General features: G+C 43.0%; 1 protein-coding gene across 1 annotated transcript in view; it reads left to right on the top strand.

Annotated features, from left to right (window-relative positions):
- Window positions 1-13,289, top strand: part of LOC128713168 (calmodulin-binding transcription activator 1) — a 106,330-nt gene that overhangs the window by 71,002 nt on the left and 22,039 nt on the right. Inside the window, exon 3 of the mRNA XM_053808029.1 lies at window positions 5,546-5,637. Coding sequence (XP_053664004.1) covers window positions 5,546-5,637 — 92 coding nt within the window. The remainder of the gene's footprint in view (window positions 1-5,545; window positions 5,638-13,289) is intronic.

Raw genomic sequence — 13,289 nt, 5'->3', positions numbered from 1 at the left:
AGAGAGCATCGCGTTTGATTTCGGAACGGCGATTTGTTAGTTCGGTAGGCTTGCTGACAGGATAAATGGACTCTTGTCGTTCTCCGTCTCTCTCTTGCTCTCCCTATTGATGGTATTATTTATTCCGCTCAAGTGTGTATATTTTACGATTATGGGAATTAGAAATAGTAAATTCTGGGCCCCCCTCCTCCCATCTCTAACCCCTTTTGCCGTGTGTTACATTGTTTCGGTTGTTTTCCTTCTGGCTGTGTACGGCTGCTCGCTTGGTCCGGTTTGGACCGTGGCTAACGGATGGGTTCCGAATCCAATCTACAAATTCCCGCCAACACTGACACCATACGCGTCTTTTGTACGGGTGAATGTCTGTGTGTGTGTGTGTGTGTGTGTGTGTGTGTGTGTGTGTGTGTGTGTGTGTGTGTGTGTGTGTGTGTGTGTGTGTGTGCCGTGGCGAGGACGATGTGTTACCACTCGGAAATGTATAACGTGCGAGGGCCGTGCGACATTCTAAGTCCTCGCCGTCATTGCCATCCAAACCTGGAGGGCTTTTTGCGGAATTGCATATGGAACTATCGTTGGTCTTGGTGAGAGAATTGTGAACATTATGTTCGGAGAATGGTTGAAGAATAAGTTCGCGTACTTGAATCAGAGTTTTAGGATGAACTGCGGAACTTGTTTTCAGTGAGCTACTTTGATAAAATATATCGTATCAGACTTCTTCTCATTTTAAAATAATAATAGTAATAGACCATATGCATTTAGTTGAGAATATTTTTAAGTTTAGCTACAGGATGATATTATTAATAAAACAGAATGCTTGTAAATCCATATGTTGCACACTCAACTATCATCTGGTTGCATAGTGCAATGTATTTGTACTTAATAAAACCTAAGATCGTTACACTCATCGAATACGAGCACCGTAGGAGTTTAGTTCCCATGTGCTGCTCACTGGGGAATAAAATGCATGCCATACAAATCGCGACAGACACGCACACGTGACATTAAAGAGCGCTTTGTTTGAAATAAAGTCGGTCTTTAAAAGAGCGATTTCCTACAAAGCTACATCCACGTACGGTACAATAAAGCTAAATAGAAGAAAGTGGAAAAAATGGTCTATTGCATCCCTTTCCACTGTTCGCGAAAGATGTCCTCCGTACGGTCTGTACCGTTTCGTACGTTCTTTCCAGCGCGAATGCAACCACCAGTAACGGTAACCATTCTCCTTTTAAGCCATGTGGCACCCGGCTAAGCCACAACCGGTGTGGGTGGAATTTATATTTCCGGGTTCCCGGTTCCCCGCCCGGTCGGGGCGGTGCGAGTGTGGCCGGATGCAATCGTTGTGCAGTTGTTATTTTTTGCTGTTGCTTGGGCTTGAGTGGGCCGTAGCTGGCCAGAATCGTAGAAGCTACTCGCTAGGACGCTTGGTGAAGGCATATGTTGCGAACTTGTTGGCCGTTATGTGTAAAAGCAATCGGTCCACATTTCGGGTGTGCATCGTGGTTGATCTGGAGGCTTGCTTTTAATAAGAAAATATACAGCGCACCTAATTCGGGACGATAAATACTGTTTTGTGGACGGTGGATGCTAATGAGTGTGTTGTGTGTGTTTTTTTTACCTAATGCATGTTCTTAATGTGCTGCTACTTGTGATGTTTTTTTAAATAAAAATGTTGTTAATAAATAGTTTTTTTTTATAAAAGTGACTAACAAATAATTCATATCATCATCAAACGTCTCTTCCAATAGCAAAACTTTTTGCATTTGTTTCATTCCATAAAGAAAACAGCAAGAAAATGACCAACGCGACCGACTTCTTGTACGTTTCGTGACCGAAAGTGGCCGCCATATTTCACGCCTCAACTAAACTGGTCCCAAAAGTGGCCTTACGGCACTATCTTTAGTGCACCGTTGTCCGACCAGACCCCGGGAACCCTCCGACAGGTTTGGGTGCTAATGTTGTGTAAACATGCTCTCGCGCTAATAGGAGGCAAGCCATTTCATTTGTCGTTTTTAATTCGCTCCGGTTACGGATACGGTTCGCTTTGTGACGGCAGCTCAGAGCTCAGGAAAAAGTGAGGAGGAAAGGTCCCACGAAAAACAAAAAAATCTCTCTCGGCTTAGGTTACGAAAAGGTTACAAAAGTAACAAAACTAAAGCAAGTAGTGTGACACGAAGTGTGGAAAGAAAATTTTACACCGACAAGAATTTAGCACGCGAAAATCAACACTCCGTGCTTCGTTTTTTATCCTTCGTTGTGCCTCGTGGCTTCTGTGCTCCGCTCATTATGAAATAATAATAAGTTTTTCCCGGCTAATTTGTAATGTTTTGTTCGACGTTTGCTTTCTTTCGCAACGGTTTTAAGCGAGTGGAAAGAGAGTTCTCTTTTCTTTTCTTAAGCGTAGAAAGACATTGACACTCTTGGAAATAAGGGATGGAATGAACAAACAAGGTAATAGAGTTTTGGTCAAAGTAGTGACTGGAACACCAGATGAACCACCAGATGGCCGTGCTGGAGATTAAAAGACAGTTATTCAGTTAGAAGAAGAAGCAAACAAAACGAAACCTCAGCAACCTGACTGGATGAAGCCACTACCCTCAACTCTTTCGTCGACTAGACGGTAGTGGTTAGAAAGAAATAAAAGCCCTAAAGTATGTCCTGCTCTGGTCCCCTCAGCCACGGTGAGCAAATTCCCAGTGCTAGCAGAAGTTTCGACATCCTTAAAACCACACCTTACCATAATGTCCCAACCTACGAATGCCCCATTCTGGTCGGTGTCGATGCATTAAAAATGTATGTCCACCGGGTGTGGAAGGCACTCGAAACTCGGCAGCTCGATTGCTTTTGGTGTGACTCTCGGTGGGACCATCAATTTGTCATCTTTCGGTTGCGCGCGAACGTTTCGCGGCCAATCGGACGAAATGTGTCCGTAGGGATGCATGCGGGAAGAGGGGTTGTGATGGGTGGAAATCGGAACGCTGGAGCGTTTGTTCAAACATGACCCCATGGTGGTGAGATTTTCTTGTGGGCGTCAGTGGCATTGTAACGCGGGTTTAAACTGGTTACACCCGCCACGGAAATGGTTTGTCGGTTTTTTAAGTTTTTCTTGTAAGTTGTGTCTTTTTTGTTCCTTTTTTTTCTCTTCCAGAAAACTTTGCCCAACAAACTCGTTCCAGTTTTCCGGAACATTTCCCGGTGCTCCAAGTGGTCGTTTAAATTGTGCTCATTTAACCTCAAAAATTTGCTGGATTTTTCTCTTTGCCGTGGTCCAACTCGGAAGTTTCGTTACATTCCGTATTCCTGGAAGTTGTGTTTGGGTGAAGTTTGCGCTTCGCATTCGCTCAACAGCTTCCGACGTTGGACGAGAGTTAAGCTATTGGACGACAAAGTTTTATCGTTCGCCAACGTTTGCCGGGCGTCTGTCACAACAATTACAGCCTCAACTACAACTGTTTGTGATTGTCGGCGTATTGGCATATCGTTTTGTGTAAGGCTAGAGCGTGGGAAAAGGCAGGCAAGGAGTTGTATGGTTTGCTAGTTTTGGGATGACTTTTCTGTCAGTCTTGGCACGTGCTGGAAGAGACAGCGAAATTGATCCTTTCAATTATGTTCTGTCGAGCAGAAATTGAAGAAGCGCACTCGATAGGAAAACGTATGTAAATGTGCACAGTAGCTTGAAATTAATTAAATGAAGTTAGAATGAATGTAGACTAATACAAAACAAGGAATGATTTGAACATCTGAAATAGTAAAATATATCTAAATTTTAATTAACTACCTACAGTTTTTATTACGAAGAACCTGTCGTATTATTTGTTACCATAGTAAATAGCATTACATACTTTTGTTCCATATCTTATCGTTAAGTGGTATGTACCATTAGCTGAATAGGTATACAAGTTTCTGATCATTAATGTCCTTCTCAATGATCTCAATGTCTTTACCCATTCCCTCAAAAAGTCTCACCATCCGTCACACGTCGTCTACGAGTTAGTGCAGTGAACGTTTCCACTCATTTGCATAGCTATCAGTTAACATCGGTGCGAAAGTCCATACCGTGAGTTCCTGGACCATGTTACTAGCTTCCTTCCAATCCTCTAGAAACAAAGAACCTCGCACGACATCATAATCAATTAGGAGGCCTTTCGGTGCTGGAAAGATTGACATCGATTACGGCACAGCACCAACTCGTGGCATTTGAGTGTCGACATAGTGACACGGGTTGACACACAGGTGCTTAACTGCGTCGTTTGCTGCAACGCGCCTATAAATAGGTTACGGAAGCAAGTGGCCACGTGAGGCCAAACCCATCAATCACCTTCAAGCGGCGTTACGCTCGGTCGGGAATGCGTTGCCGCACAGCAAATGGTTAAAGCTCATAAGGAAATGAAAACGAAGTGTTAAAATAAAATTATGTTATTGATAAAGCGGATTAAGATTGTTCCTGTTTTCGCGTCCAGTGTAAGTTCTCCGTATACAGTTTTGGCGTAACGTGATTGGTTTGTAGTGTTGTTGGAAAAAAAAACCATCTGAAAAAGGGCAAACGACCGGAAACATTCCACTACGGAAGGGCAGGAAGGAAATTTGTTAACTAACCGAGGATTAGCCTCGTTAGCAGAGAGAGAAAGAGATCGCAAAGCACGGAGGTAAAATTACTTCAAGCTCGAGCGTTTGTACGCTGATACGAAAAGAAATCGTTGGCCGTTCCTTTTAGTGCTTTTCTTCTCGATCGGACAGCCTGAAAACCCTTAAATGAAGCCAGAAACTAACCAGTTCACCGGTTTGTTAGGCTACGCTCCGCTACAGGGCCGGAAACATATTTCGCTTTATCGCTTCCCCATTATCACTGACGCGTTCTTCTGACGGCGCCTAGCCCGTGATGCCGGTGAAAGTATGCCATTTGCTAAGAGTGAGCTAATTTACAGGTAAAGCTACGCATGGACACGTGTTTTGGCAGAGCGGGTGTCTAAAATGGGTTGAAGTTGTGTGTTGTGTTGCCATTCGTTTCCGTTTTTTTTTGGTATTGGGGGTTGTTTTTTTGTGCGGTCAGTTCAAAGTGATACATCATTCGCAATCTGAAAAAAAGGTGTCGGATGAAGCAGGAAATATGATTGTATCATGCAAAGAAGGAAAATTAATTCATTGCAGCCGCAATTGAAGAAGGTTATTAGGTTTAGGAAGGAATTAGGAAGGTTATTGCCGGAAATGTTTGCATAGTTTGATGGAAAATCAAACAACAGAAGGAAGAAAATAATGTACTAAGAGTAATATTTAAGGATGTAAATGACGAGTTCCTTAAATAAATGAATTTTCTTGTCATATACTAACACTTGCCCTACAGTGGAAAATTTACATAAAAAACATCTAAATATTCCACACAAATGTGGTACCTATTGTAAAAAAAATCGAAAAACAAGATCTTGAACACAAATAATAAATTACCCTTAAAGCATTGCAATGGCATCATTTAAGTTCTATCTTAATCAGAGCATTTTCTTTCATTTCCCTCTTTTTTCTCGTTCCGCTATCGGGATGCATTCCGTTTCAGATGGTGAACCGATCAAACTTCCGGATAATTTGGAGAGTTTACCCCGGGCAGACCATTTCCCAACCCAACGACACCGGTGGAATACCAATGAGGTGAGTAACTAAAGACAAACGTAGCAATGGGTGTGTTTTTTTCTCGTCACTTCTTCTGCACAGATCTTATCGACCGTTTTCGAAGTAAAGAGATTCTTTGTCAACTAAAAATCTTGTGTTTATTGTTTCGTGAGATTTTCTTTGGATACATGCAGGTCTTATCTTAATACTTTCTTCATCAATTTTCTTTGAAAATTGAATATGTTTTCAAAAGTGTATTTTACATACAAAAAAGGGAAGTTACTACTGTTTACGGAACCCGAGTCGTCTCGAACAAAATCATACAAAACAAAGCTCCAGTACAAGTTTGTAGTTCACAAAATTCTATCATCCAATCTCAACCCATCGCCAGTAAACAAGTTTTGTTGCTTTCCTTTTCCGTTTTCCACTTTGTTTACCTTGTCTGGCCACAGCCGACGCGTCGTGTGGTCGATAAAGCGGTGGCCAGGAGGTGTTTAATATTTTCGATTGAATTGTTTTATACACACTTGCTTTATTGGATTACATTCCTCCCCTTGGCGTTTTCGGGGGGGTGTGCAAAACGACAAAAAAAAAAAACAAAAACCGGTTTGGCCGTGATCGGCATTATTTTGCCCTTACTTGCATCAGTAATGCTTTTGAAAAGTTGTGTAAAATAATGTACAAATAAAGAACGAAAAAACAAACCCCGACATCTTCTCCAACTGAATGGTTTTTGTTTGGAACCAAAAGTGGAATTGTTAACTTTGTATCCTTTTCCTATTGTGTCCCTGAATCCTCACCCGCCCTTCTAGTTTGCTATTATGTTTGCCCATATTTTCGCTCAATGATTTCGCTTATGTTCACGTACTTGATTTCTTGGATTGTTGTACGACGTCAGCATAAGTGACAGGCAGACTGGAGGGCACAGTTGAGGTTCCAACCTTTGCCGGTCCAACTGGTAATGGGTTGGGTGTTTTGTGTGGAGCAGAAAACTTCTGACGTCTTGCTGGTGCAGTTTAGCGTCCGGACAATGTAGTTTTGCACCCCAAAACGCACGTTGGAATAGAGACAGTGTGATTTGCACGTGGAATTCAAAGCATTCAAAACCTCGCCATGCAACGCCGCTCGATTCGATCGATGTGCTCAGCGACAGTCACAAACGGAATAATAGTAAATACAAGTTTTACGTTATTCTTCTCTAAAAACCTCGGTTTTGGAGTAATTATTTAGGGCATTGCTCCGGAACACTTCATAGTTTTACTCTCAAATGCTCAAATTTATGCAATCTGTACTTTAATATCTAAAGTATTTTTGAATATTTTCAAAATTATCTCGATTTGTTAGAATATTTATTCTAAACAAAGATAATTGAAAACTGTAGTAATTTCCACGGAAAAGCTTCATAGTGTTACTATTGCATATTTTTAATAAACACAATTGTTCTATTCGTCATTATATTTGCAATAAACGTGCGAAACGACGGAAAGTGTGGCCCATTGTATGCTGGTTTGTAGATGAGTAGAAAGAAGCAACCCACCAAAACCCGGTACCGGTACTGTTCGAGCCAGTGAAAATGTGCTCCAATGGTTGCATTCATAGTCCCATCGGAAGGCCGGAGAGGTAGGCCGAAGTAAATAGCCTCCGGGGGTCGTTTGGTGTTTCGCGGTCGGGTGGAAAATCATCCGCCTGCACGCCCGCTGCACCAGTCCGCCATGGAGAACTCTTAGTGTGAAGTGGGTTGTTGATTTTATATCCGGGGAACACTACGTACGGTTCACCCACTCAGTCGTACACAACAGCACATAAGCACGGGAAGTGCATGGCTAAGGAAAAAAAAGGTGCGAGAAGCATAAACGAAACCTCAAAATTTGAAACCCATCCCACGTGTCGGTGGGGAAGGATGGTGCACAGCTGAAGGCAGCTTATTTGCGCGAGCCGAGGCGGAAAATGTGTGTACGCGAGCAATAATAAACTCTTGCCAAAGGATTACTAGCCGACAGCTAGTACGGGGAAGTTGGGTTGACCGAGTAGCGAGGACATACCACCGGTCGTTGAGTTGGGATGCGGACGCAGGTGGGTGGTTTTTGCCGACTGTTTAGACAGTACGTTGGACGTGCTCCGATAGACAATCCTGCCAATAAGTGTCCCCGTGTCCGGTAACGAGGTGTGCCGAGCCACCTACAATGAATGACCAGATAGTTTGCCACCATTCCGACGGGAGCATTCACTCACACCGCTTTCGGGTTCGGACCTCCACCGTACCGTCGGTGCGTTCGCACTTATGCAACGGTCGGCACGCGAACTAGTCAAGAACGGGCCGGTCAGTGGCACGGTGATCCGGGATCGTTCCCATGGGGGATGATGATGTGTGGTTTAATTTTGTGTCCATCGCACTTCGTAGCGGTGTACGGGTGCCTTCAGGGCTTCGAGAGAAGTTCCGTTGAGCTTCCGGTTTCCCGGTGGTGATAAAATTCATATTTTATAACCTCATTTAGGGCGGTGCGTTTCATTAGGTTTCGGTAAAGGGTTCTGGAAGGAATTTCCGTCCGTCATACAATTATGTTGTGATGTTTGGTCTGGTAGAGAGGTTTTGGAAATGGGTTTATATGTCAGAATGTAAAATATTTCTTAAATCTTTCTGATTTTGATGATTTTACCTAGCAATTTAATGCTTTGTAAGCAAATTTTTTGCGAAGGACAATAACAGTTTAATTTCTAGATGAATTTTAAAACAAAAAATGGCGAAGTCTATAATCTTCCAGACAAAGTCATAAACGTTACACGGATGGAAAAATTTTTCATTTGACAGCGCTTGAATAAGAGATCAATGTTTGTCCCGTCGGATTGCCAACCAGAGTAGCTAGACCAACAAATACAAAGACCCAACCACATTGGAACGCTGTGTCAGTATTCCTTTCCTCCTTTTTTTCTCCCGTCATAGTTTACTACCCATCGGATCGGTTCGATTTAGTGCCTTGGGATGGAACAATAGGAAATCACTCGACCACGGCTTCCATGGTCCAGGGTCACCAGAGTAAACCGACGCAAGACAACTCTGCTGCTGGGACAAAAGAGCAACGATAAATATTTTGTCTTTCCCAAGAGTCGTGCAAAATAACAACAAAAAAAGGCCGCCTTCTAGCGAAACGCCATAATAAACCGTCCATATTGTAGTGGTGTACCGGTTCAGCCTCCCAAGACGGCGGCACAGTATGTACATTGCTCCATCGGTTGCATCGGTGCATATGATTTTTACCACCAAATTCCCCACGGGGAAAGGACACCCAGCTCGTACTTGTGCAACAGTCGTCGAGCCCGCTTTGCTAGCGGAACGGCTAGAAGTCGTTGAAAAATGTGGATCAGCTTCCGGGGAACGAGGCGAAAGTTCCCATAACTCTCACTGTTGTTTGCATACGGGCTGGTGAAAGTTATTCGCTTTCGTGTTCGTGTACCGTGCTGGCAAATGTGGCAAGATTCATCGATAGTGGTTAGAACGGTGGTAAAGTTCCTTGCGTTGAAACCGCCAAAGCCAAACCGATAAACATAATCCTCGGTTGTGGGTTTGCTGGGAGATGGGAGATGAAAGGTTCTCTTTTTTACCAAGATGGCTTTGAGCCAACAGTGCTCTGGTAACGGGACACACATGACCTTCGAAATCAGACTGTTCTAGGTGTGGAAACATGGCTCTTGTTCGGTTTTGTAAGAATGTCGTTTACAACGTTGTCGATAGGTAGATGACGAAGTTGGTGATCCGATTTGAAGCTTTATAATCGCTGTAAACACTTACGAATCAAAGTTTCCCTTGGGAAGGATACGAAGAGACCAAGTTTTCTTCGTTTAAATATCCTTTCATTCTCAAAACTGTATAACAATCTTCTTGGGATATATCCTTTTCGAAAGTGTCTATATTGGTTTATTTGACTAGCTTAACTACTCTTATCATTTAGCCGAATATTAAATTTTTGCTAAGGGTTGATCTTTCCTGTTAAGTTTTGATCCTCGATCCTCGGTGTATTGGACCGTATGTTGATCCTCTATACTGCAGGCCTTATATGATCATAACAAAAGAGTTTAGTCTAATTATAATTGAATATTGTTATTGAACCATTTAGTTATTAATTAACCCAAATATAGTAAAAACAAGTCACTGTTTATTGCACGCAATTTTTGTCTTAGTTTAAAAACTCTTTTTTTCTCTAGCGATAATCATCGAACTGCAACATGACTGTTCGTTCTCAGTTTCCCATGCTTTTTCCACGGGTGAATGTCAGCCTTTAGGCACAAAGCCTCTATAAAATGAATAAAAATTATCCCATGTTTTAGGAGTAACGTATTAATTTGGCTCGTTGGAACGAGCAACGCTGCCAAAGTAGCAGCGCTACTAAACACCTTTGCTAATTAAAATTTACACACCATAAATAATGGTAACGGTGAACCAAATGTACGCGACACAAGCACTCACCTTTAGGCCACCGGTGCACCGGGCCAACCACCGGGGTCCGGTACGACCGGTAAAGGTGCAGTTAATTTCGCACTTGAAGGCACTTACGAGACACCAGTTGAGCAATAGGAATGTGATTTTAATGACAGTTGGTCTGTCTGTTGGTGAAGGGTTCATTCTATTTTTTTTTCGTTCCATTGCTTAGTCCCTGAAACGGTGGTCCATTTTATTAGGTGTGCAGATAGAGAGAGAGAGAGAGAGGAAGGAATTAGAGCGACAGCAGCAGGAAAGTGGATAATCTCAACTCGACTTAATCCAGCTCGGACTTTCAGGGGCAAAATGGTGTGAGAAGTGAACGAAGTGCGAAAGGCTCCGAGGAGAAATTTGTCCGGGGGGTTTTTGTTCTCGGGGGGGATTTGTTGGGCCCGTCGTTTCCTCTATGCCAAGGTAACCAACTCGAAATAAAAGCATTCACCATATCGGAGTTCCTTTTTTCGAAATGTTTGAAAGCGGGATGCTGGAACAGTGAAACAGGTTGTGACCGTATGTTTAGATTGTTATGTGGCCGTTTCTTTGACCGTTTGGATGGGTATGGGATAATGTAGCCCAACAGGATGAGATTGCATACCTGACGGTACATGCATGACGTGCAGCGAAACCTCAAGCAGTTATGAACTCCGTTCCAGTGCGAAACTTCCACTGTGGATACAGTCTAACAGCTTACTCGCTCGGTGGCTTCTCGAGTCCAATTAGCTATGGTCCCAGGACTTTCATCATGATAAGCAGCCGCATCTATACAAAGCGCATAACTTTACGAGCGCTTATTCGCACGCGTATACAGAAGGAGCGTACGGCCTTTTAGCATTTCGGGGCAGCGAGAGCATGGTGGTGTAGGAACAGACCGGTTTACTTCACTCAGCGAAATGAGCCTTCGTCGTCGTGTTTAGCGCCAAGTGCATGTAACGCTAAATGATCTCATATTCATCAAATGATTCCCTGAAGAGAGGTGATGTTTCTTCGGTGACTAGACGTCAAGTGTGTCTGCGTGTGCCAGAGCATCATGCTTGCAGCGAGTTTACATCCATGTCGTAGAGTCGCAGATTGATCATTTGTGTATTAACTTTGAAAACAGTGAGATGCATGATGTATTGTAACGGATACAACTTATACAAACTAACATAAATTATCTGAAAGTGATAAGAAACACTAAGAGAATTACAATAAAAGTCGCATTAAGCGACTCAAAATCTCGACATTTTTGGATTGTTTTGCTTATTTGTTATAAAGTGATGCTCTATTTTGTGACCGATTGTTCTGTGTTGCGCTGCAGCCTTCCACTACTGTATTTCGATTCCCAGCCCAGTCGGAAGCATCCTTCCAGTGCCAATGTGCATCTGCTGCCAGGACCATCGGCCGAAAGCCGATATGCGATAGTTAATGTTGCGCTTGGTTCAAGGATGGTGGGACTGTCGTAAAACCCACCAAAACGCCAAATGGCATGAAGCGAAAAAACACACCTTCCGGTGGTGGTTTCGTTCGGCCGAGCACGGTACAAACTCAGCGAGATAGCGCCCACAGTGACGCGAACGGCATGCAAATGAACCAAAGCCGCTAGAAAAAGCGAGTTAGTCAACGTGTGCTGCAAGTGAACGTTTCCGGCCTACGCGAATGTATGTCCAATTTCGATATGACGTGGGCCCATCCCGCGGTTGACGAGCGTACACCGTTTCGATGGAGATCTTATGTCCGTGGTGGAGAGTTGTTCGAGGAGCATGTGATGAAACGATGAGACTTGGTAGAAAAGAGCAAATAGAAAGATATAATAAGTAACATAAAAGAGAGAGATGAAGCGAGAGAGAGAGAAACATAGAGAGAGAAAGATGAAACAAGATAAGGTAATCAACCATGCGCCTCCATTTTTTGGGGGCTGTGTGGTATGTATTTAGGGTGTATAGCGATGCGAATGATCACATAAAAAGGAAACACATTTGCTCGGCAAAGCGGGAGTACAGGTCGCGTGGTACACTTTTTTGCTTACCCTTCCGTTATACCCCTCGCCACTACCACCACCTCCCACCACCTCGCGCCATCACTCGTATCATGCCCGACGGATGAAACGGAACGTGAAAGTTTAGTTCCGAATTAAGTTATTCTAATTTGATCGTAAAAATACACGAAATTGAAATGGTTTTTTTCGTTCACTTTGGGCATAAAATTCGGTAAAATATGTGCAACGATGCCCGGGTCCGGAAGGCAGGCAGCACACAAACAAAACGCACTGCACGGAGCCGGGAGATATAAAAAGGAAGCTAATGTTGAAAGAGAAATCCATTCCTCATCGTAAGTGAATGGGCTGAAATAGGAGAGTGAAGCGAGCTGTTTGTATACACGTGTACAGAGTGTATGGGTGAAGTGGATATGATTGTGTGGTTTTTCCGTTAGGGGTTTTCATGGCTAAACATACTTTTATTTCCAATACACCTTCTTCTTTGGGGTAAAGGTTTTTTTTTGCTTCCCCTATGTGAGAGTTTTTTTTCAGTTCCATCGTTTCTTTTCTGCTCACCGGAAGCGCCGCCAGAAAGGGTATGAAGTGGAAAATTGAATGACCACGTACTGTTTATGATAGTGCTTGTGTGTGTGTGTTTTTTTTTCCTTTCGCCAAACAAGAAAAGCGATGAGAAAACTCATGTTTAGCTGTGTGCTTCCAGAGTTCTAAACTCCCGAGCTGTTTCGTGACCAGTTAAAGTTTTTCGTTTGATGCTGTTGAGTTTGTGGAATTTGTATTCCTTTTGGAGCAAACCACCCGTTTGATCGGTGAAATGTCTTGTTTTTTAAAGGCAAAATTCCCAATTTTTTTCGTACAAGTTAGAAGGTTGGAGAAAGGGTTTTTTTCAAACGTAAATAATTTAGCGCACATGAGCAAAAGTAGAAAAAAAAAACTATTGGTTTGCTACAAAAGGAGAATAAAAAAAAACCATCGGCAAAGATAGTTTGTTCGGTTGAGAATTTTCAGACACTCAAACAAAGGGTTCTACAGCAAGATATGAGGAACGAGATAGGAACGAACAGTCTGGACACTGATGCGCCTGGTGCGCCTGTTGAAGAAAATCATCGTGTGCCGGATGAAAGCATTTCCCATACGATCAGATAAAAGGGCAACGAATGTGTACATCGACCAGCGTCTTGACGATACAACGCCATCCAGACGTCGAAAAAGCTCTTCAAAAAGGAAGGACACTGCCATACTTTG

Source organism: Anopheles marshallii, chromosome 3 (genome assembly GCF_943734725.1).
Source record: "Anopheles marshallii chromosome 3, idAnoMarsDA_429_01, whole genome shotgun sequence".
Lineage (NCBI taxonomy): Eukaryota > Metazoa > Arthropoda > Insecta > Diptera > Culicidae > Anopheles > Anopheles marshallii.
Note: the sequence above shows the minus strand (reverse complement) of the source record. Positions and strands in the feature narration are given on the sequence as shown.